At 41.3% G+C, this 25,240-nt stretch overlaps 1 protein-coding gene across 2 annotated transcripts; it reads right to left on the bottom strand.

Moving 5' to 3' along the window:
* Window positions 1-194: 194 nt before the first annotated feature.
* emilin2a (elastin microfibril interfacer 2a) lies at window positions 195-24,689 on the bottom strand. 2 transcript variants are annotated; one of them, XM_079243496.1, is made up of 9 exons: window positions 24,449-24,689; window positions 23,761-23,886; window positions 21,800-21,984; window positions 19,739-21,685; window positions 7,454-7,798; window positions 3,594-3,647; window positions 2,161-2,214; window positions 1,850-1,993; window positions 195-1,297 (listed from the first exon to the last, which is right to left on the bottom strand). In XM_079243496.1, exons 1-9 carry the CDS (start codon window positions 24,619-24,621, stop codon window positions 972-974), a joined length of 3,354 nt encoding a protein of 1,117 aa, XP_079099622.1. In that variant the 5' UTR covers window positions 24,622-24,689; the 3' UTR covers window positions 195-971. The 2 variants fall into 2 exon arrangements, with proteins under 2 accessions (XP_079099622.1, XP_079099623.1); XM_079243497.1 differs by having other exon boundaries at window positions 2,161-2,211.
* Between the last annotated feature and the right edge of the window lie 551 nt (window positions 24,690-25,240).

Raw genomic sequence — 25,240 nt, 5'->3', positions numbered from 1 at the left:
GAAAGTTCACTAGTACCCACAGGCTAGTGGAGTCGCTTTCATCTTGGGCTTTGTTTTAAAGGAACAATACATTAATGAAGTAATCGCAGTGGAAATCCCTCAGGTTGTTCTGAATTTCAGTCAACTTTATTGAGCATCAAAAACATCAAAGTTTTATAGAAACAGTAATTTAGGGCACAGTTATATTTAACTTTGAAAAATAAAAATCTGAATTTTTCCTTCTTTCTTAGGGTCAACAGAGGCTAAACTGAGGACGGCTTAATATTTGGTGAAGTTTCCATTTGGAAAAAACGTTGAGTCTTAGAAGCAAAAAGGAAAATCTATTTTTTTTTATACACACTTATTTTATATAAATGCCCACATGGGGTGGTTTCCTCCTTATCTCAGTTTTCTCTGTGCTGCCAAGTTTAAGATGTGGGGGAAAAAAAAAGGAAAAAAAAAATCTTACTGAATCTAAATTTTATTCCCATTAATCTCCCTGTGTAGGTGTATTAATCCTCAGTTTCTCTGAACTCTGTGTGCACTGTAAGAACAAGTGAGCTCATGAAGCTCTCTTGCGGTTTATTTCAATACACCACTGATAAGCTAACAATATACACCCCTAAAGGTCAGTCGAACTATATATAGAGTTGTTTGCCATTTGCGAAATGAATCTTGCATTTCATAGATTTTCAAGTTACCTTACAAATGGAGATATACACAATAGATACAACAGTTCAATTTAATAACCAAATATATTAGTGACAAACCCAGCCTCTTGCTTTCTGGTATCTTTTGCAAATGGCTTATAAAAAGCAATATAACTTTTTTAAACAAACATGATGTTTAACAGGATCTTCACACAGTGACACTGCATGTTAAATAGCTGCAAACTGCAAACTGGCGATAAATAGGATTTGTTGAGTATTTCTTCCAGTCCTGCTATCTGGAAACAAACTAGTCTTAATTGCTGCTGCTCAGCTGAGCTGCAGTTATCTGTTGGCTTGTGATGAGTAGAGAAAGATGGCGCTGAAGGTTGAGAGGATCTCCCTGGCCTCAGTTGTGGCCATCTGGCCACCGGTTCTGACCAGGCCCACGCGGTCTCCCTTCCTCAGTGGTAGGACAAGACTGAAGGACACGGTGCCTCCGCAGTCGCAGGAACCATCAGTTTTGCTATTATGTGGAGCAGCTCCCGAGCTCTGCAGCCTGTGCACACTGCGGCTAGACACGGACAGGACAGCTTGAATGCGGTCACCCTGCTTTGCAGTCAGTAGACCTGTGATTAAATATCGGCCATCCTGTGGTACAGTGAAGATCCCTGTGGATGAGATTAGCCGATCAATGATCTTACATTTGTCACAACTCTTTTTCCTGTCTGCTTTTCTGGCAGGAGAGTTAACCTCATATATCTCAATTTGCCTTTTCTAACCTGAACTTTAGCCATAAATGGAAAGTACAGCTGAAATCATCTTAGCTTCTGATAAAAATAAAAAAAAAAGGCCATTTAAGTTCTTTCTGCTTTTGGTTGAAATGCAGCTTTAGTCTCCTGAAAAAAGGATCTGCTGCTCCTTCTTGTAAAGTCAACCAAAGAGTTGAAAGATCCTAAGTCACTCCTGAGCTCTGACTGCATTTATAATGAAAGCAAAAGTGAATTTATTACTACAAGCAGCTCTTTTTACCTTAAACATAAACCTGCTTCTGTTTAATTTTCTTTTTGGCATTTTGCCTTCATGCATTAGCCAGACAGGAAACGTGGGGAAAAGCAGAGGGATGACATGCAGCAAAGATTTCACTCAGCTTAGAATTCAAACAGTAACGTGTTTAATCTTTTTTTTACTAAAATCTATTTTTTTCCTGGGAATAGGTGTACCTGTGTGAGGATCATAGTGTCCGCCGTCGTTCACTATTACCCTGTTAAAGCGAATGATGCCAAAATCTCCCAAAAAGGGCGACTGCTGTGTGAGGCCAGCAGAAAAGGAGAAGGGATCTGCAAAGGCGCTGTTGTCTACTGAAACTTGACCCAGAAAAATCCATGTGAGTGTCTCATGTCAAGGATAAAACACCTTAAAATACTTTGAGACCATAACACTAAATAAACATTTGCAAAAGTGGTTTTAAAGGAGCTCATGATGTTTGCAAGGTCAAGAAAGGTTAAGGTTTATCTTTATAGAAGGATCTTACCTGGGGAGTCTGCCAGAGCTTGATACATCGGGTTCCAAGGTACCTTTGTTGCTACTGGAGCAAAAACACAGTAAAAAAAAAAACAAAAAAAAAAACAAACCTATGTCAAATGGTGATGTACTGTTTCTGTTTGAGATGCCTGAGCCAGAAAAAGACATTGCTTTTCACCAGTATCTCATTCATAATACTTAGGTTTAAAAATGAAAGTAATTAAGGCATTGAATGCTTTGTTGGTCATACACCAGGGCTACTCAATTAGATATTCTGGTGGGCCAGATTTTCAAATAAAAAAATTATGAAAGCCAGTAAATAAAGTAAGGGAAAATGAATCAGTAGAAATAAACGACTTATTTTTCAAAATGTAATGATTTATTACTTTTTTATTTTAAATGCAGTCCCACATGACAAGGGCAAATGCACAAAAGAAAATAATGAAATTTTCAGTCGGAGCCTATTTTTCTCCTAACTTTTAACATAAAAAGGTCATATCAATGTAAACTTCTCGATGTGGTGCCTCCCCACATTATAATCTTTAAACACCGCCACACACTCATTGCAAATTAAACACGTCGTTTTGGCGCACGAATGTGACGGCAAAATAAACAATACTTTTCAGTCCAGGCGGGGTTAAATCTGCGTTTTCGTTGTCAATTTTGTGTTTTAGGACAGAGAGCAACGTGCTTGCTAGCGCTACTCTTACAACTTCAAAACACAACAACATGCGCTGGGGGTTAAATGTTGCTAGGCAACCAGGTGTTGCATTCATGGTTTGCACAACTGTAGGATTGTAAGCTACTTGATCAGCGTAGGGATGACTGAAGGTTCGTTATTAATATCTTTATTCTTTTACATAAGCTGGGCCACATAGAAGTTGGTTCTGGGCCGCATGTGGCCCGCGGGCCGCCATTTGAAGAGGTCTGTCCCTCTCTCTTTATATACAGTCTATGGGTCTGTCATACCAAGAAGGGTCAGGTCTTGTTTTAGTCTTAGTGTGTTGGCGCCACTTTATGGTAAAACTAAGTGTCTCAGAAAGAGTACGGTCTTGGAATATTTTATGTTTACATTTAATGCTTAATAAAAAAAAAAAATTAAAAAAAAAGGTGCATTTGCATGGAAAACCCAAGTGGTCTTATTATTTTTTTCCACTGTATGTATCAAATATATCACGCTGGATTAATGTGTTCATATTTCTGCAAACCTAACTCTGTGGTCACATTTTATTCATTACCTCCAATTGTAAAATTATCCATGCAACTCAGGGTGAAACTTTCTTGTGAGTGCCTGCAGACAAGCTAAAATCATTCCACAATCCGCCCACACCTCCTTGAACAAAACACATCCAGTTCCCACTCCCTCTCACTCCCAGGCTACAAATTATTCACAGCTTTTTCACTGAAATGCTGTATACGCATGCAGTGTAAGTGCTACAGTACCTCTGCGGCTGGCTGATTGAGGGTTGAAAGATGCGGGCTGCAGAGGAGGATAGCCTGGAAACGAGACAGATGACAAACGCATTATGTTTTATCATCATCTGAAAATAAAGGTCAGAGCTCTGTTTTGGCACAGGCTGTTTGGCTTTCCATCTGAACATCATGGCAAAGAAGCTTGGAAAGTAAAACAAACCTGCTAATAGTCTAGACTCTAAGACGATTGCTTTAAGTGTGTCCTTAAATAAAAATAATTTAAAAAAAAGTCAGTTTACAGTGTGAGCCTTAGCATCCATCACCAGGGGGAAAATATGCAGCTACTTGAATGAATAAAATATAAATGAGTTTGAGGATTTGATCACCTTCATGAACTAAAATTCAACTGGGAAGCTTTAGTATTTGCTTCCCTATTTGTTAATAATTAAAACATTTGGCAGAGGATGTGAACTTATCTTGTATTTAGCCTCTGAAGATTACCCATTTCAGAAAATATTTGATAACCCCTGTTTTTACACCTGAGCCTGAAGACATTCATTAATTATCAACTTTATATTTCTTTGGGTAAAATTTCCGATGCATTGGCATTGACATGGCATTCTCCCACACTATGAGGGAATAGTATAACTAATGTAGGCTGTTCTCTATTCTCTTTACTGCCAAACAACATGGGGGCTACAACAAAGCCTTTGTTTCAGTGTTTGACGTGCTTTGAAAGCTTTCACTACACAGTCCAGGTAATTCAGTCCAGATCTTTCTAAATCTGTTATTAGTTGTTGTCTTCCGTTTTTATTTGATTTGGCATTCTTTTGTGGTTTACTGTAGAAACTATAACTGCTGAAAACATTGACAAAACAACTCGTGTACTTGTATGACCGAATCCTGACTGTGTTCCAAACACCAAGAAGGCAAAAGAGAACCGAACAAGCCCACACATTTATCTACATTGACAGCACCATTAAAAAGATCTATAATTTGTGTCACAAATTATAGCACTGCAGTTCCTCTTCCTTTTAGCTTTCGGCTTGTCTTGGTTTTTGTTGGAATAATCTTAAAGCGCTACAGACACAGTAGAGTCCGGGATGTGCAGCCACGTATCGATGTCTCGATAATACTGCATTGTCTGTATTCATTTTGAGACCAAGATTTGTCACCATTTGCTAGTACAAAGTGGAGCTCATCCATTTGGGTATCCAGCAATCTCATGTCACCTATGAGAGCAGTTTGAAGACGCGGTTTGAGTTTTTCCTCAAGCCACACTCCTGCCCTGCATCCTCTTTGCTTTCTTTTCAACTTATGTGGCATTTGTATTTATTTCACTAATTATCCTGGTTTTGGATGACTTGAGTTGATTGACTGGCAAATAACTCTCATGTTGCCATGGAAACTCATCTTAAGTCTCAAAGAAGTCCAAAATTCATTGAGTAGAGCAGCCTCTGAACAAAAGTAAAAAATCTTCTTGAAAAACTTCACGGTGATTATCTTGTAAAAAAGTCAATTTAATCTGAAAATGAAAACAGCAGGTCGAACCAACAATGGTTAGCTGCCATCATATGGCACATTCCATAGTGAAATGGTCATTGGATCCTTACAGGGTTTTATATTTGATAAAAACAGAACTTCAGATTAATAAAACTACAAAATACACTCATTATTCATTTAACAAAAAAAAAGGGAAATAGAAAAGAAAAAAAAGACTGCAAAATGCCCCAGTAAAAGTCAAAGTTTTGGCAGTTTGATTCAGGTGTGTGTGTGTGTGTGTGTGTGTGTGTGTGTGTGTGTGTGTGTGTGTGTGTGTGTGTGTGTGTGTGTGTGTGTGTGTGTGTGTGTGTGTGTGTGTAAACACAATGTCAAGAATGTAAGACACCAGTAATGATCAGCAGATGCAGCTTCCTATCAATCTGGGAAAGATCAAAAAGGCATTTCTTTAAAATTGGGAATCCATCAATCTGAGACAAATTATTCATGAGTAAAAGGAAAATTTCATAATAGTTCCCAATCTTTCAGGAGTAAAAAATCCAGCAAGATCACCCCAATATCTGAGAATGCGATGGACAGACAAATGACAGAAAACACAAGGCCTCCCCAACTATACAGACCTTAGTTAGCATGTCAGAGGGTTGAAGATAATACATTTAGAAGATCAAGCAAGCATGGTTTATTGGAAAAGTTGTAGGAGAAACTTCTTCAAAAAAAAGGACACAGTATCTTAGCTTAGATTTGTAAAGATGCATCACAAAACTCCTGGAGCAATATTCTCTGGACAGACAAGATCACTAAAGATATATTTGGCTATGACGAGCAGTGATGATGCAAACGAGACTCACCATAACAGCACAAAAACCTCATATCAACTAAAATATCAAGCATGCTTATGAAGAGAGGATGATGATGATGATTTGGGTTTATTTCCAACTCCATGACCTGGATTATTTTCAGTCTTTAAACTGACCATGAACTCCCATGAGTCAAATGTGAAGCTATGAAGAATCAAGGCATTTCAAAGCCCAAGTCAGAGTACAGCTCTCAATGTAATTAAATAAAACTAGTGAGAGCAGCACATAAATAAATGAACTGAAGAAACATTGTAAAGACTAGTGGGCCAAAATTCCACCCAAAAAGTTATATGAGGTCCTAAATAACAGGACTTCTTCAAATGACGACTGTCAGGGTGGTTCCATAGATTACTGAATAATAAGGTGTGTCTTTTCTACACGCTGCTTCTCCAGTTTGGCTTAGTGTTTGCTAAAGCAGCAATGACACAGTGGAAAATGTGTTTTTTCCATTAGGTGATGTATTTACTTAATTTTCAGACCTGACAAAGTCCAAATTAATATAATTATTATCATTATGTCCTGATCTGTAAAGTCTTAGAATAAAAAGAAAGTGTCCTTTCTGTCGCACACCACGAGAGAGATTGTCATAGTGCCAGAACGATGACTATCCTTAATTTGCTTCCTGTCACTGCAGTAATGAAAGATTCCAGTACACTCTGAATCAGAATCTGCTGGACTGTTTTAAATCACAGCTTGTCAGAGACAACAAAGACTTTTGGGATCTGTCATCAATTAAATACTGAGTGTTTACCTACAGTAGAGTGAGTGTTCCAAAGTACTAAAATAAGTGGTGGGCAGGACAGATTAGCGAGCAAAGATCATTTCGAGCAAAGATCATTTCAATATGCTCTCCCATGATCTTCTCTTAAAGTACAAAGGTATTAAATGTACCTTATTTTGTGATTATTCTAACTTGTTATGAGGAATATAGATTTAAAAAAGGTTTTGGATGTGTGAAAGATGTGTGGTGTAGAGAACTATGATGTGTGTCATGACCAGCAATATGAGTTATTCTAGTTATTCATGCGAACATCTTAGACTTCTTTCACATATACAAGGCCAAGCAGTAAGTTGGTCTCTCCTTGCATTGGAGATACAGCAGGGAAAGAAAGCAGAACAGCATATTAAACGTTCTGGTTTCTGTTTCTGGTAAAGTCAACAGTGTTCCTGGCAATTAATTAAAAAGAAATGTGTTTTGGTCACTAAACAGAGGTCACACATGCTGACTGAATTTTGATTTTGTGTTGACCAGTAAAGAGTTACATAATAATGTGAGATTGAACTTTTTCCCAGGGATGCCGACCAATGAAAGCACTTTACGTGACATGCAACATTCACCCATTCACATACACACTCCGACCTCGATAGACACATCGGAAGTAATTCGGGTTCAGTGTCTTGTCAATGACACCTAGGCATATAGTCAGGGAAAGCCTGGAATCGATCCACCAATCATGCAGTTGGTAGAAGACTGCAGTTGCTCCTGAGCTACATCCTTACAAATGACTGTGTATGAAAACTGGCAACACTAACCTGGAGCCCCAGCAAACCCTTTCACAGGTTTGCTAGATGAGTCCTCAGATCCTCGGCGCACAGTGACCCGACGGACATATCCTGGAGGTCCTGCCTCCCCCGTCTCCACCACTGGTCTTACAGGAACCAGAGGCAGAGTGTGGGGACCTGGTTTCAGAGGGCTTGAGGGCTGGTTTGGAGGAATGATCTTGATTGCGTGCCTGTTAGGTTGTGGATGACTGTAAGGGTGCCTGGGGATGGTTGGCGGTGGAGGAAGGATGACAGGGATGTGGATTTGCTTGACTCTGGTTCTGGTCTGAGTTGTATCAGGCGAAGAGGCAGGCCGTTCTGGTCTTAAAGTCATTACTGGGAAAGTAAAGGACAAAGAAAAAAAAACAGCCACAAAACTGTAAATGTTTTGTTCATTTTTTTTTTTTTTTTTTTTTTTTTTTTAGCTTCATTTACACAATCCAGGTGACACATATGGAAAGATTAAAATGCAAACATGTCTTTGGCATTGTAAAATTTGCTCCCTTTGTTATAAATCCTTATTAAAGTACATATTATAGAGGTGCATCTGGAAAAGAACCATGCATATAAACATTTTAGAGCAACATGTACCCCCATTCATATGATGCTTTTTTCACTGAAGGCCTTTAGTATGTCACTAAACCAAAGATTACACCTATTACAACAGCGTTGCAGACCAGTCTGGGTGCTGGACTGGTCCTCACAAAGTCCAGATCTCACACAAAGCGCAAACATTTGGAGCATTATGAAATGGAAAATATGACAAAGAAGCCTCAGAGCAGCTAGAATCTTATCAGACAATAGTACCAAAGCATTTCTCAATGTTCCATCATCAGGTGTCCTTAGTTCTCAGATATTTATGGAGCTGTCATCATATTTGTGATGAGCTAACATATTTCACAAAACTGTAAAATGTTTCACTTGCAATATTCTATTTATTTTCTGTACTCTAATGTGAGTAAAATACAGGTTTATGAACTTTACTAATCTTCACATTCTTGTTTTAGTTACATTCTACACAAAATTAGTGCTGACTTGTACCTTCTTTCCTACCAGTAAAGTGAATTCTAAGTAACAAGAACCATCTGTATGGAGGCAACATGGCTGCATGCCAGATCTCTTCAAGCCTCAGACATCACCTGAGCCTCTAAACTGAGCATGCTGAACCTGTGAGTGTCCTGCAGGCCAATAACAAAAATAATCACACAATCTTCATAGAAGCAACCCTCTTTCACAAGCATGTATCAAACAGAATCATGTCATTTTGTTTGTAAATAGCTGGGCATGGATGGGTGGATGGATGTTTATGTGGACCAAATATAGCAGGATTTCAGTCATTTCATTTGCACTGATTAAATCAAGAAAATGTTTCTATTGTAATTTAAATAACAGTGAGCCTAAGAGGAAAACAAGAACATGTTGACTATTACTGACTGACTTAACAAATAGCTGCGCACCCAGAAGCAACTTACTACATATAAGCAAGTGTGTCTGGATCTTTCTGGTCAGGTGATAATCAGGCATGTCTGCTGATCCATGAGGAAAGCATCTGATAGCTAAAAGGACTGGTACAAGGGTCTCTTCAGTGTCCTGCGTTAACAAATAATGGATCATTGACAGCGAGACTAACTCTAACCCAGCTTCTGTGAGACTGAGCTACAGCACTGTGGCTGTTGGCGCTAAATGCTGAGGCACAAACATGCATTAGGGATATGTTTTTCAGATGTTTACTATGCTCAACATTCATGTCTTTTGCAGAGTTTTCTTTATCATGGAATGACCTGTCAAAAATCCTTTTTTTTTTATTTAAAAAAAATAAAATCTAATTTCACTAGTCACATGCTTAGAAATTGACTCTCTTATTTAAAAAATGTATCATCTATAAATGTGTACATAAAATATTTCATACACAGAGTTTAGGGTAACACTGCATAACTTTATGACCTTATAAGGACTTTGTCTCGTTTTGATAGCGCCCGTGAAATTTATTTTGAGAGAAAAAAAAAAAGAAAGAAATATATTATGAGCGTTCTGAGGAGTGTTGTTGTTCAGCTGCTTCCCAAGCCAAAGAAATCCAACGACATCACAAGGCAGCAATCAGATATCAACACAATGTGCATAATAGCTCATTTATCAAAGATTCACCACATTATTGGGGGAAGCAAGGAAAAGAAAACTCAAAAGGGACAAAGCAAGACATAATGTAAGAGTCTAACCTTCGGACTGACCTTTATTTGCTGGAGAAAACTCAAAGTAGAGGTAGTATGCAAGATAGATGTCGAAAAGCAGTTGTTCGAGGGTGCTTGATTGAGTAAATCTGCAACTTTGGCTTTAAAAATCTTTACTCAAACACATTAAAGCAACACAGCTTTCTGGCATTAAAACTCAGTGCTTCTGACTCATTTCGATGGCACTTAACATTCATTTCAGACACTACTGGGTGCATCATGGCCCTGCAGCATTCTGGAACTGAGAAACTGCACTTAACAGCACTATATTGTTCGATGGCATCGTGTCACACTCTTGCAACCAGATATCAACAAACTAGATGTTTTGGGCAGCATGGCTGATTTACAAAGAAACATAAGAGTGCCTTATTGGAGGATGCAATTATTCATAGAGCACTAAACTCCCAAACAGTTGACCAAAGTCATCTTCATCTTCATGCTGCGTATCTGGGGTCAGGTCGCGGGGGCAGCAGCCTAAGCAGGGAAGCCCAGACTTCCCTAAGCAGGGAAGTCTGGGCATCTGGTCCAGGCATCTGGTCCAGGAGGCATCCTGACCAGATGCCCAAGCCACCTCAACTGGTTCCTCTCGATGCGAAGGAGCAGCGGCTCTACTCTGAGCCCCTCCCAGGTGACCGAGCTCCTCACCCTATCTCTAAGGGAGAGCCCAGCCACCCTGCGGAGGAAACTCATTTCAGCCGCCTGTATACGAGATCTCATTCTTTCGGTCACGACCCACAGCTCATGACCATAGCTGAGGGTAGGAACGTAGATCGACTGGTAAATCGAGAGCTTCGCCTTCTGGCTCAGCTCCTTCTTCACCACGACAGACCGGCGCAGAGTCTGCATTAATGCAGACACCGCACCGATCCGTCTGTCGATCTCGCGCTCCATCCTTCCCTCACTCGTGAACAAGACCCCGAGACATTTAAACTCCTCCACTTGAGACAGGACCTGACTCCCGACCCGGAGAGGGCAATCCACCCTATTCCGGCTGAGGACCATGGTCTCAGATTTGGAGATGCTGATTCTCATCCCAGCCGTTTCACACTCGGCCGCGAATCGCTCAAGCGAGAGCTGGAGATCACGACCAGATGAAGCCAACAGGACCACGTCATCTGCAAAAAGCAGGGACCCAATCCTTATGGAACTCCGGGCGGATCTCATCCACCCCTGGGGCCTTGCCGCCAAGGAGCTTTTTGACCACCTCAGCGACTTCAGCCCCAGAGATAGGAGAGTCCACCCCTGAGTCCACCAGCTCTGCTTCCTCATCGGAAGACGTGTTGGTAGGATTGAGGAGGTCTTCGAAGTATTCCTTCCACCGACCCACAACGTCCCGAGTTGAGGTCAGCAGCTCCCCACCTCCACTGTACACAGTATTGATGGAGCACTGCTTCCCCCTCCTGAGCCGCCGGATGGTGGACCAGAATCTCCTCAAAGCCATCCGGAAGTCTTTCCCTCCAGGTCTCACTGTCATTGCCCACGTGAGCATTGAAGTCCCCCAGCAGAACAATGGAGTCCCCAGAAGGAGCACCCTCCAGAACTTCCTCCAGGGACTCCAGAAAGGGTGGGTACTCTGAACTGCTGTTTGGTGCATAAGCACAGACAACAGTCAGGACCCGTCCCCCCACCCGGAGGCGGAGGGAAACTACCCTTTCATCCACCGGGGTAAACCCCAACGTGCAGGCACCAAGCTGGGGGCTGATGAGAATGCCCACACCTGCTTGGCGCCTCTCACCACGAGCAACTCCAGAGTGGAAGAAAGTCCAGCCCCTCCCGAGGGTACTGGTTCCAGAGCCCAAGCCATGCGTCGAGGTGAGTCTAACTGTATTTAGCCGGAACCGCTCAACCTCGCGCACAAGCTCAGGCTCCTTCCCCACCAGAGAGGTGACATTCCACGTCCCTAGAGCCAGCTTCTGCAGCCGGGGATCAGACTGCCAGGGTCTCCGCCCCTTGCTGCTGCCCAGCTCACATTGCACCCGGCCCCTACGGCTCCTTCCGCAGATGGTGAACCCACGGGAGGTGGGGCCCATGTAACCCTTTCGGGCTGAGCCCGACCGGGCCCCAGGGGTGAAAGCCCGGCCACCAGACGCTCGCTCTCGTACCCCACCTCCAGGCCTGGCTCCAGAGGGGGGTCCCGGTAACCCTCATCCGGGCAATGGAACATTTCTGTCCGGGTTTGTGTTCATCATAGGGGTCTTGTGAGCCGTACTTGGTCTAGTCCCTCCCCTAGACACCTGTTTGCCATGGGTGACCCTACCAGGGGCATAAAGCCCCAGACAACATAGCTGCTAGGATCTTTGAGACACACAAACCCCTCCACCACAATAAGGTGACGGCTCAGGGAGGTTGACCAAAGTGCTGAACAATAAAACAACAGCAAATCAATAGTCATCATCAGACTTTTATTGGCTGGAGGGAGCTCAGATAAGAGAGAAGATGCAAGCAGAGGTGCCATTTCCTGGTTCAGAAATTAAAAGTCCTGTCCGGCAGTGGTTCCGACCAGTCACCAAACGAGCTGAATTTAATGAGCAGAGTTTATTTGCCAGGTAAACAAGCCTGTGAGTGAAAACACCTGTTCTAAATGTACAGGTATATCCAAAAACACGGCAGGACTTTTACTTTCTGGACCAGGAATTGCCACCTCTGGATGCAAGATAGATGTTACATTAGCCTCTGTTAGTGTACTCTAAAGGGTGAAAATCTCCCAGAGTTCATTACTGTGGCAAATTAAAATGACCACTTTTATTAAAAAGTGGCTGTACACGTTTTATAATTCATATAACCCAAACAGTAAATCAAGTGCTTTATCAGTGTGTGCTTACATATAGCAAACTGATGCTACATTATAAACTGAGAGGCAAAAGTGTCATTGTTAAGACCATTGCACTACACACAATTAAACTGTGATCACCTCCACTAGTAAAGTTTGAGTCCTGGTAATAATATCAACCTAACTGCGTCATGTACCATCCACCAAAACACATGCAACCTAAAACAGCATCTTGACAATAGTTCTCCACTCGTTTCCACACCACCGCCACCAGCAGTCACACAGTAAAAAACTGCTCTGCAGCAGCTTAAAGAATATGACAAGCAGCCCCAAGGTGTTGACCTGGACACTAACTTACCATGTTCTAACAAAACCAGACATGCCTTGGATGAACTGGAAAAAAACCCAGTTCACTTCAGATTTGTGGGAAAAAAAAATGTGATCATAACAGAATCCATCTAGCAGTTATTGTGTGATGACAGTTGTCAGTGGTAGCTGCTGTTGTGGTTGGAGATTGCAGCATGAATTATGTTACAAGTACACTGTATTTTTTATACATATGAAGCTCAATAAAATACAGGTACAAATCTAGTTGTATTTTTACCATCCATGCATTTTTATGGTCATCCTCGATGGATAATGCTGACAAGATGTACAAATATTGATTTTGTCCAAACAGAGTTGAATAAAAGTTAGTTTTTGCTTTTTAGTGAGAAGTGAGCTCTCACAATGTACCTTATAAATAAATGTTAAATATCTTTAAACTAAATACTATTTTATAACAGCTTCAAATAAACATTCATATGAGCTGCAGTTTCCCACATTCAAAGTAATCTTAAATTAATGGTTAATTTAATTCCACAATAAGTCAGTGATCAATCTTAAAGTACCTAAAAGAAAGCTGATCTTATCCGATAAAGCATCATCAGCCACCAACCAAATTCCTCCTTCCTACCACAAATGATACCGCAAGCTCCTCAGAAACCACACGCATAATCAAAAGTAAATTAAGCTCAGCAATCATGCTGGACTGAGATAATCTTCATTTTCTCCCTTTGCCTCCTTCAGGATACTGGTTGCCAGAGTACATATTTCCCAAGAGCTCTTTGTCTGTGTCTCATTGAGGGGGCAACCACAAAGTCAGAAAAACACACAGAAAGATGTAACACATTCACAAGTAGTGCTGGTACAACTGAGAGAGTCACCAAAAAAACAGATGTTATTGCCTATAAGCAGTAGGGGGTGGAGGGGAGGGAGGGATTCATCACTGGCACCTCCACAGAACTGGGTGGCAGCTCATGAGTTCTCAGAAGTATTTGAAAGCATCCAGGCATATTGCAGAAGGCAGGCTCACGCGATGGAAAACGGTGTTAAGGAGCACAGAGCAGGGCGTGGCGGTTACACACTTACAATAATGCATCACTCACTGTCTGACATACATTTTTCTGGTAGTCATTCTTGCGTCTTGTTATGCACATGGACACAATTTCAACCTCCACCCCGTGTTCCTCAAATATTATTAATGATTGAAGGTTTAACTTGCACTCCATGGCAGGGCCTCTGGAACTCCCATGGTGCATATGCGTCTCTTCTGAAGACTTCCAGATGGACTCCTGGCTCTGAGATGGAAACACCTCACCTCACAACCTCAGATGTCTCACCAAGGAAACAGTTGCTGTCAAAATGCCCCTGAAAATTCTGGTACCAACTAAATATATACAGTGTGTGTCTGTTTGTTTATATGGTGTCAAGTACAATTTTCCATTCTTTCCCAACAGACATCCATTCACTTCAAAGAGCCTTTTATGTATTGTTTCTCTTGTGCTCCTTCATCACAGCATACACATAATCTTCCTGCCTGTCTCTCCAATAAAAGCCAGTGATCAATTGCGATGCATTGATCCATGAAATCAAAGCCTTTGTTTTTATCCCTGCTTTAGAGCAGCTGCCTAGTCTTTATTTTCTCAAATATCATGAGTCAAGAGAGACACTTAAAGGACCTTGTGGAGAGTATGGCAAAAGAGGAGTCCTCTGACGTTCGTGGAAGGACAAATAGAAAGAAAAACACTGGACTGAAAGAAGAGAGTGATGAGGGAGTAAAGTGAAGAGGCTCTGAGATTACATGGAAAAAAAAGATAATAAGGATGTGATCTGAGCTGGAGCATGGACAGCACAGTAAAGTCGATTAGCCGCCATGTGCACAGGGAACATTTTAAATGAAAGCAGAGAAACAACTGTTTACTAGCATTTACTAAACCAGTTTGCAACCATTAACACATCTAAAGTCCAAAGAAAGCTTTAAAATGACAGCAGTAGATCACTGTTAAACGTTTAAATGATGCAACAGTCTTGTCTGCTTGTCCAAAACTCCCTATCAGACACACAACATCTCAGCAGCTGCAGCTGCTGTGGGCGCAGCAGTGCCAACATTTTGCAACTTAAGTCACACAATTCCATTCAGCAGTTCCAGTGAGTTGGGGCTATTTCAGCTAATCTTACAGTTATGTATCACAACACCTCATCTGTTCTCCGTCTCCTCGGGGTGTTCATATGACTGTGCGGAGAATATTAGCTCACAAACCATGAGGAAACTTTTCAGTAGGCTCTCATCCACTACCACACCCACAAAGCTGGAAGATTTTGTGGATATTTAATCTCTATTTAGATTTTTTTATCTCCTTTATAAATCTAAAAAAAATAAAATAAATCATGAGCCACAGGCCAGTTCCATTTCTTCAGGATTTAACTTTAAAGGGGTGCTCTTATGGTATTTGGAGTTTTCTGAGCTTTCTACAGAGTTACAGTGTTGAATCCTCATCAGACATGTGAACGGCACTGTTTTTTTTATCACCTAAACGCATGTTTGAGTTTGAGTTCCAGCGCTCTCTCCATTCGGTTTCCATGGCGACGAAAAACGTGTCGTTTTAGAGAGTTTTTTCTACTTAGAAATCCTTGTGATGTCCTGGGGGATAAGATTCGGTGATTGGTTACCTTCTACTGGTAACAAGGGCATGTAAAAATACATCAGGCGGGTGGAAAACTTTGGATAAAGTTATTTTGGATAATGGCTGGTTAGTTTTAATGCTATGTGTTGACATTGTATTTTGTGTTTTTTGTTGAGTTCATATTAGCCTAATCCTTCTGTTTATGGGATGTTACAATGACGGCGAAAGCAGGTGCGGTGTGCGCTCCCGATGTAGTACAGTGGCGGGAGGCGGGGCTTAATGCGGAAGAGTCTCAATCCACTCGTTTTGCCCTGACAGCCTACGGAGAGGGTCGGTCTGAAGTAAATGAAGCGATTTGTGGCAATAACTCAATCAATCCCAGCCCTTCTGGGCTCAAAAATAAAAATAAATTAGCCTGAAATGCACATAATAGTTCCACTTTAACAACAATTGGTTGGATAAAATGTTAGAAAGAGAGAAAATTATGTTTCCCCTAACAGGAAATGTGTGACAATTTTGTAAATATTATTCACAATCAGTTTGCTTACTGTTTAATTACACTCTCTCATCTGAATAGTAAGGTACTTGAAGCAGCTATAGTTTGGCCACATAGTGGCACAAATCCAGCATGTCCAACAATGGAATGAATGACACTCCACAAGTGGCCCAAACACACTAACTCAAGTACAAGTGGTGTACATCTTGTGAAAATTCAGGTTAATATCCACAATTTGGGTTATTTCAAATATGGCTAAATGTGTTAATGTTAAAAAAAATTCACAGAAATGACAAAAGTCATTTCTGTGACTTCAATTTAACCTGTCAGTCATTACTAATCAAAGCTAATTTGACTAGAGAGAAAATATTACGACTTAAAAATTAAGCCCACACTGAGGTGATGAAAACATGCACTTCCTCAAATGGCCACTTGGGGCTGTCTTAAAAAGTCAGTCAGTGAGGTCTACATTAAAACATCCAACTGGTTTGAATTAAACTACCATTTGACCGAGTATTTCTAATTGAATACAGATTTTGTCAAATGCAGCAAATATCCCAAAACATTTCACTATGTTGTTCCACAGCCCTGGTTTTTTTTTTTTGTTTTTTTTTTTTTTTTGCTTTTTTTTTGTTTAAGGCAAAAAACAGAAAGTTGCTCTGACCAATCCACAGAATGCAATTCCAGCCAAACACTGCTTCGGGGCATTCCTGCCTCTGGCTTGCAAACTGAATGCACATAACAAAACCATGAATCCCCTCAAATCTTCTGTGGAAAAAAAAGTTGAGGGACATTCCTACACCACACCCCTCATTTGTTTCAAGGGAAGCACACAAGACAGCAGGAAAACACAGCAGTAGTCCACTCTTCTAGTTGGAGCGATGAATGCCAACATGTCAGAGAGATTACCACCTGATAAGGGAACATATTCTCCCATTTGAATGACATTTGCTTTGTGTTTCTATAGGATCATATTTGTCTGTACAACATGGCCTTTGAGTTTTCCAATGAAACTAATCTAAAAAGATCTGGAAGAGATTCTGCTTGAAGAATGGACTGCAAATCCCCAAATCATCGTCCAAAACCTGTACTTTTTGATGTTCTGAGGCAACTATTTCTGCCAAAGAGAGACTGGTTCATTACTGATTAACGCCATTGCTGCTCAACAAGTTCTTTTCTTATATCTTATCCAACTCCTGTGTGTTCATCTTTAATATACAGCTTCTACATTAAACACGTGCAAAATACAGCTACACTTTCTACATGAAATCTTGTGTCAGGTTGTGAAATCAGTGTAGAAGTTTCCTTTTAGTGACAGTTGAACAAATTTCATAATTATTTCTTTTCCAGAACCAGTTACTAGGCAACAAGTGACAGGAAGTTGCAGTTAACTTGTTTTAAAGCTTCAGAGGTTAGAGATGTGTTACATTTAGACAAAGCTGAGCTAGCTGCTTTCCTCTCCATCTGGTCTTTAAACTAATTTAAGCTTGCCAGCTGGTCCAGAATGAGCCAGATTATGGTCAATCACAAGTCAAATGTGTTGTCCAACCGCAAGCGTTTGTAGTATTTTCAAAACAACCACATGGGATGGTGGAGCAAAGAAAAAAAAAACTGGCTGTAATTGAGAGAGTGGAGGTGATATTTAAAATGGTGAAAACAGTGCACATCAGTCATCAGATAATCTCTCCAGAGAGATGATGTTTGCTTTGCTTTGACTTACAGAAATGAAAGGGGCCACAAATAGTAACTATAGCTGGTGAAAGGGACCAACTAGAAAGGAAGGGTAGCTGCCAATCATAGTTTATTAGACCGTGAATGTTGGATTGCCTATTCTGAAAAATTACAGAGAACTGTTGATGCAGACACCCTCTCTCTGATGTTGGAAAGGTCTCATAGCGGAGAGATTCTCACTATATCCTGCAGAACAACGCTTGAAAGAAAGCAGGAATTCTTCCACATAAGGTTGTGATATAACATTTTAGAAATACAAAAAGTCTTCAAGCTTTCCATTTCTGCACCACAACCATTATTTCATCTGTCATACTTTTTTTTTTACATCAACTCCCTTTCATGCTATTGTTTTGGAGGATGGCGTAAGAAAGGGAGGCACCAGCAATGGGGCCCCAGTCATGACATCACAGCTGAGGGTAGTTGAAGCATCTGGTCCTGGGTGTGGAGCCCTGCGTCTCCTTTCTCCATCAAGACTGGCTCCAGCAGTGAGTCAGGGTCCTTAATGAGGACCAGACTCCACACATCAGGCTGAGGTCACCCTACGGGAATCTCTGGAGGTTGGTATGTGGACGTGGGGAGGGAGAAAGAGTGGGGAAGGGAGGTGTAATGTGCCAGAGTGTATTGAGAGACTGGGAAGTGAGGTTGAGGTCTGCAGCTCTGTGGTTAGTAAAAAAGTCATGTCACGGTGATAGAAAGTAAACCTCACAACTCAACATGCTCATAAAGAGTCTGAGGAGGATGGAGGCTTCTTCTTGAGTACTCAGACATTTATTGCACATAAGGTCATAAAAAATAACACAATACAAGGTAAAATCACCAGAAATTTGGGACAGACTGTAAAAATGTAACTTTCTGTTTATCTGTCTCTCCCCCAATATTAAAGCTAGGGAATTCTTGAGACAATATAAGTCACAGGAAGTCTCCAGTGTGGGCCTCTGCCTCTTGCTGCCGGGACATATTGAATGACATAGTCAAGGCGAGCACAGGGAGGCCCAGTGAACTCATGTCCTCCCACTATGGGAATGCCCTGTAGCAATTCACGGGATCTGAGCCTTCCCTCCAAGTCTCCATTTAAAACATGCATGCAGAATGCATTACATGGAGGATAATCGTCAGGAAAAGTTTGTGTTTACACAGATGTTTATCACACTTGATAAACTTCTATGTTGGATGTTAAAGAGGAAGCTGTTTATCTCACTTTTCATTCACCTCCTTTTGCTGCCTGCTGCAACTATCCTCTGTGCACCATATAATTAATGGTCTATAAAGACAGCAATGCAGTATAATTTGACTCTGAACATGGTCTTAAAACCCTGTCATTGTAATTAAACCAACTAATGAAGCAAAGTATGATACCATACTGTACATCCGGTGCAATGTTTTTATTGGTGTTAAATACCTGCTGGTGACTCTTAACATTATAATCATCATGCCAGGAATCACCTCCTGTCATTATGCTCCCACAGAAGTGAAGTTCAGACAGCTGAAAAGCCATCACCCCCATTACATCTTTCTCAACTCATAAATGGAAGCTGTTTCTGATGATTTCTGTTACTTTTTCAGACTGATGCCATGCAAACTATGCAAGCAGCAACTTGTCAAGTCTGCGAAAGACAAGCAGTGGGAAATTTTTCCTTCAGTCTCCTTTTCTTCATTCTTTACACAGCCACATCTGTCACTGAGTCCCTGGATGCCTTTCAGTAACGCTTCCCAAAAGTATGCACCATTATGTATCCCTGTAGTTGTTACTGAGTCTTGCCATTCAACGACAGCTAACGTTCCAGCGCACCTCATTGTAAAATGCCTTCTTTCACTTCTGCCTTTCTTCACATCAGTGGGACAATACACAAACTTTTCATTTTAAGCATAGGTAAAACTGTCGCTCTTCATATTGTGTTTAACTTGTAGGTTTATAGTAGCATGTGGTCATGCAAGCGTAAGCATGTCAACTATCAACGCCGCACAAACTCCTGTAACCATGATGCGTCTTAGTACTGAGTCTAGTCACCAGTGAACAACAAAAGAACGCTGCATCAGTTCCCTGATCCACACATCGCCAAAGATAACAAATGATGTCATCAAACTGTCAACAAACCATCAACTTACCTGTGTCTTTGGCTGCAACATCTTTCAAAGCTTGTTTGGCCAACTGCGTCTGGAGCATGTGCAAGGAATTCCGTAGAGCAAGGATGTCTGCGCCGTGATTTTCACAGGTGACGTTCATCTTGTTGACGCAGTCCCGCAGGCCACCAACGTGTCTCTCGAGCCCGTCTTTCAGATCTTTGATGTTAACAGAAATCCCGTCTAACCGTCCACACACCTTTTCAAGTCTGTTCACGCGTCCTTCCACTGATGATATTTCATCAGAAACACCCTGTGTGTTCTGCCTGCACTGGTTTAGTTCAGACGACACCTGCGCGCTGAGCGTGTCAATCCTGTTCTTCAGCTCGTCCATCTGCTGGCTAATGGCGTCAGATGAAGCCCAGTTGGCCTGTGCCAAACCTCCACCACTAATATGGCCCGCATGGCAGCATGTTGAGTTTATTCTGTCCATATCCTGGTTGGATATGCTTAAGGAGTCACCTAACCCAGTAACAGCAGAAGCCAAACCAAGCACATTATTTTGAAGATTAATCAACCCTTTCTGGAAGTCCGCCATCATCTTAATGTGCCTTTCATTTCCAACTGACTGGCCTTGAACAAGGTCCTCAAGTTCTTTGAGCTTTTTTGAGTCGGAACTTAAAACCGCGTGAAGATCATCCAAATCATCTCTATACCGACTCAGGTCCTTCAAAATGTTTTGTAGCTCGTTAGGTGGGAGTACACCGCTTCCTTCACCTGCAGTAACGCCTGAGCCTGAACATCCTGCAGAGCACAACTCCTCAACAGCGTTAACTTTGTCATCCAAACTCTGCAGGAGAAACTTGTTGTTCTGGACTTCTACTTGGATGGCATGAATGTCCCCAGAAGTCCCCGGCAATGAGTTGTTGCTCATTTCCAACAGCATGTTCGTAAACTGGTCCTCCACACTGTTTACGCGCTCAGCCAGAAGCCGCCGAAGTTCTGCCACTTCTTCAGTGATTGTCCGGGTTAGCTTCTCTTCAATATAGAAACAGTGCGTCTCTGCATTTTGCTCCGAAATATTTACACGAGCCTCCAGCTCTTCAATCAACAGGCTAAAATCACCATTGTCTTGTTGTGGGGACAAATGACCCAGTTCATTGTCAATGCGAACGTTAAGGATCCTGTAAGCCTCTTCAATTCGATCAATCTCGCGCCATAAGTCTTTATGATCACTGTGGTCTTTATCCTCTGTGGGAAGATCTATCTGCCTTTGACCTTGCACAGGCCCGTCTGCGGCGGCCATTTCTAAACGAAGCGCTCGGATGTCCTTCCTAAGAGCAGATTCTTTGGCTTCCACCAGCTTGTTAAACCTGACAAAAATTTGGTCATGTCCATCATCACAGGTCTTCTGCACTGTTTGGATTTTGTCATTGCACGAAGCCTGTGTTTTGGCCATCTGTTCCTCAATATTCTGGTCTAGCTCCTGCTTCAACGTCTCAAATTTTCCATCAATGTAGGTCTGTATACTATCAAAGTCAGCAATGGCTGGAGTCTGAGACTGAGAAGCATCCATTAAGACGCGTATCTGCCCATCGTGGCTTGTTGTGATCCCTCTCAAGTCCTCCAAAGCTTCATCCTTACTTTTGAGTGCGCTATCAATATCATCTAAACGAGCTACTATTTTTTCTAGGGCTTTCTCTCCAGCAACCCCACCTCTGGTAGCCTGATGGCCATCTAGAACAGCTGGGTTCTCCTCCGTGCCTGCACCACTGGAACTATCAGGTGGGCGTATGTTGTTCAGAAGGGTCACTAGCATCTTCTTTGTGTCATCCTGCAGATCTGTGCGGAGGTTGGTGGTCAACCCTGTCAGAGTGGACTGGAGATCCAGAACTGTCTGAGAAAGACGCTGAACTTCACCTTCCAAAATTCGCACCTTATCAGTGGCACCATGCCATGCCTCATGGTGCGCGATCTCCCTCCGCTCTGGCCCTGTAATCATGGAATAATTTATTCATTTTAGGAACAAAAACAAGTTTTGTCTATGAAATGAGCAGCAGAAATGTATCTTTGTTTCAAGGTTTAACCTGGGAGAGTATTTCTTACTTTGCGTGTGTCTGGTTGATAAGCCAGGATTTTGTGGGTGGTAAGACTGTGCTCCTGCTTGTCGCTCTGGGGGTGGTTTTAAATCCCTACAGTCGGGACCTTGGTAACCAGGACAGCATTTCCACTCTAACTCTGTGATGGACTTGTATCCAATCTTGTATGTGGGTCGAAACCGTGTTTGGAAACTGCAATGCAAAGTAAAATAAACAATCCCTCAGCATCAAATCCAGGTAATTTACAAAATGTTGTCAGTGTTACTGCTTTCTATGGCAGAGCTACTCTGTTACTTAAGGAAAAGGAGAAACAGTGACAATAGTATATGCTTTCTTTGGAAAGTGTTGAATCCTGTAGCTTCTCTTTCAATTCCCATTGCACGTTTCAGTTTTCTAGCCAAAGAAAACAGTTCCCAAGTGAAACAATGGATGAGATCATTCCCTGAGGGCAGAGGTCATATCTTGTAGAACATCTGGAAAGCTGAAGTCGGAAACATTTATCTTTTCTCATCTATCACTGGTAACACCTTTCTAGCTAACACAAAAGGAAATGGAAAACATTTTGGTTGTTAATCAGCAGCTGAATCTCTGTTGAAAATAATAATAATAATAATATGATACCAGTGCTGCTAAGCATAACGTGAGGTGTCTGTTCTTTCTCCCTGCTTTTCTTTCTTAGCACAGACGTGTGTTCTGGTGACCCGAAGGCGATAAGCTTCTAGGAAACATTTCCACATCACTAAGGCTCTTGTTCATTAGTTTGTGAAAATGAGTCACAAAAGTAAACCACAAAACCAAAAATGATTCATAAAGCAAAAGATACTAAATTGTTTCTTCCAGAAACACTTAAACATTTGGTCACCGTTTATCGGTACAGATTGTCATATTTACAAGAATACCTTACAAAGCATCATGGCATTTTATGTATCCTAAAGATGGTTGTGACATGTGTTTTACTCACTGTGTGTTGCTTTTACCTAACAAATTATTTTGAAATCCTTAAAAGGGAAGACATGCTTTGGATTTATGGCTCATATTTGGATTTTCAACGAGAATAATAAATATCCATGTAAATTAAAACAATTAGGAACTACACTTGAAAGAGATAAATAAAGATGTGGTGTCAAAGCTAAATGTTTATTAATGACAAATCAGCTATTATTAAGTGAAATATAACCCCAGAACACTAGAAAAAACAAACACACAAAAGATAAAAATTTAGAAATATTTGTGATGACATTGTGATTGGAAACATAGTTAAACCTTCATATTTGGCCTAAGTTTTTGGATTAATAAAAGAAAAAAGCAACAGAAATTTGGCTTAAGTGTAATAAACAATAAGTAAGTCTGTTTCATTAGTTGTCATGTTAAAATTATAACTATTGTTGTTAAGAACTCTGAGGGACCTGGTCCACAATAATATTGTGTTAATTTAACAAAAGCCTGATGATAGTGAAACAGTCATTCTGAACTATATGAAAGGATGGAGGTGTCAGTCAGCAGTAAGAAATACATCTTTGTGACTCCCAGTGGTGTAATGGTCCCCCAAGAAGTGGGTATACTCTGTATACCTGCTTATACTGGACTAGACCACTGGTGACACCCTTGTACTTCTGAGTTTAAAAATAGTGCTCACAAACCATTAATTTAAAAGGCAATGAAATGTCTGATTTTGCTGACAAAAAACTTGTCTCAACTTGGATAATCATTCTGTGCACCTGCAGCAATAAATTGGTGAGTTAATAACTATAAGGTGAGTTCCTGAAGCACTTTTTCATTCTTAGCTGCACTTTTTTAGCTTGCCAGAGATGCCAACCTTCTCTGCCAACTCCGATTCTTCCCGACAGCATGAACATTTCTTCCTCCAACTTTCTCAAGGAAATATTTTGTATCCAATCTCAGGCATCTAAAAAAACAAGCACCATGAACCTCCCCCCCCCCTCTCTCCACATGCCCCCGGATGCTCACGTCACTTGTTGCTGGCAGTCGGGCTGGTAGGCCGGGCAGGGGGCCACCACGGGCTCCTGGAATCTCTCCGCACTCCCCTGCACCACGCAGCTCACGTTCCTCTGCACCACATAGGCGCACCAGTTTCTACAGAAAGGTACACACAAACAAGTGCATGAAGTCTTTCAGGGAATTATTAAAGAATAATAACACTGGATATCCATTATGCAGTGAAGAAATCCCAAGTTTCACATGCACACTGCATAAAGGTTGCCTTTTTTTCCATTTTTCTTTCCCTTAGTCTATTTTAATTTATCAGCTAAACTCAGAAACGAAATTTTGGCACGTTTCGATGAGATATTGAAGAAATCAGCGACATTCCAGCGTTTATCTGCATCTTATCACCTCAGGCAACGCTGGAAAAGGGGATCCAAATTAGGTCACTACCTGATAAAGTAACAGTTAAATACAGCAGTCTGCAAATGACCATAAGAGGCTAACTCTTCCCCGAAATGGGGGTCAATCCGGTCACCGAGAAGTTTGGAACTCAGTGGATTTTTATTGGCGGCTGCGCAACAAAAGCGCACAGCTTTTTACCTCCAGAAGTGTAAAAAGAAACGACCGAGTTGGAGTGGTCAAAAATATCGTCTCAAATGCAACAGAGTTTAATATGCTTCCTCTCAAAAGTGTTTTAAAAAACGTTACTCACCTATTTCTGTGCCTGTGGACTGCTCCAGTGTATGCAGACCCGTGGAATAAGCCATAAGAGGAGGGGGACCCGTAAGTTAGGTGAAAGTTTAAAAGGAGTGTGAAAAGCGCCCACCGCCAGTCCATCTTCCCATGCCTACAATTTACCCCTAAAAGACCTCTTAACAAGTACATCTTCAGTACAGAGAAGTAGGGCTACCCTTTTATTACCCTGCACGACGTGCACAAACAGTAAAGTTACATCCCTGTGACTGATCCAACTCCACTTGGTGAACTTTAAGGAAGTCCGCATTTACTGCAACTCCCTTAGAGTGACGTTTAAGGGTCCACACCCTCTTCTCAAAAACTTCCCCCCAATCGAATTTATTATTTATTTATCTTTTAAATCCCCCAAAGAAGTTTAACTTAGGCTTTAATTAAGTTACTCCTTTAAGTCTTTAAAAGTATGAGGTGATTAATTTGTTTGACTTGGCACAGTGAAGTCAGGCATCAGCCTATAATTCACACCTCAGTAATGAATAACATAATGTCTTTTGAATGTGACCACAGGAGCCGAGAGGTGTGTGTGTGTGTGTGTGTGTGTGTGTGTGTGTACTGTTGGTGTTAATGATATTCATAGCCAGGGATAACAGTAGTCATTTACATTCTATCTGCCCTGTTGGCAAGCACTGATTGTATATGGGAACACATCTGCAGCAGCTCAAAGGGCAAATTTAAATTTATAAAGCCAAACTGAGCAGTTTCTTCATTTCTTAATGTGCACTGAGAAGGAAAACAGTAAAAGAAGAGCTTC

This window comes from Telmatherina bonti (assembly GCF_933228915.1).
Source record: "Telmatherina bonti genome assembly, chromosome: 7".
Lineage (NCBI taxonomy): Eukaryota > Metazoa > Chordata > Actinopteri > Atheriniformes > Telmatherinidae > Telmatherina > Telmatherina bonti.
Note: the sequence above shows the minus strand (reverse complement) of the source record. Positions and strands in the feature narration are given on the sequence as shown.

What these genes read in the sequence shown, in the direction of transcription:
- emilin2a (XM_079243496.1), bottom strand. Translation starts at nt 24,621, where the DNA reads ATGTACTTGTTAAGAGGTCTTTTAGGGGTAAATTGTAGGCATGGGAAG. An exon ending in GACTGCCAGCAACAAGTGAC is followed by an intron (nt 21,985 to 23,760) that starts GTGAGCATCCGG and finishes TTTGCATTGCAG; the next exon opens with TTTCCAAACACGGTTTCGAC. An exon ending in ACACTATGATCCTCACACAG is followed by an intron (nt 1,298 to 1,849) that starts GTACACCTATTC and finishes TCTCATCCACAG; the next exon opens with GGATCTTCACTGTACCACAG.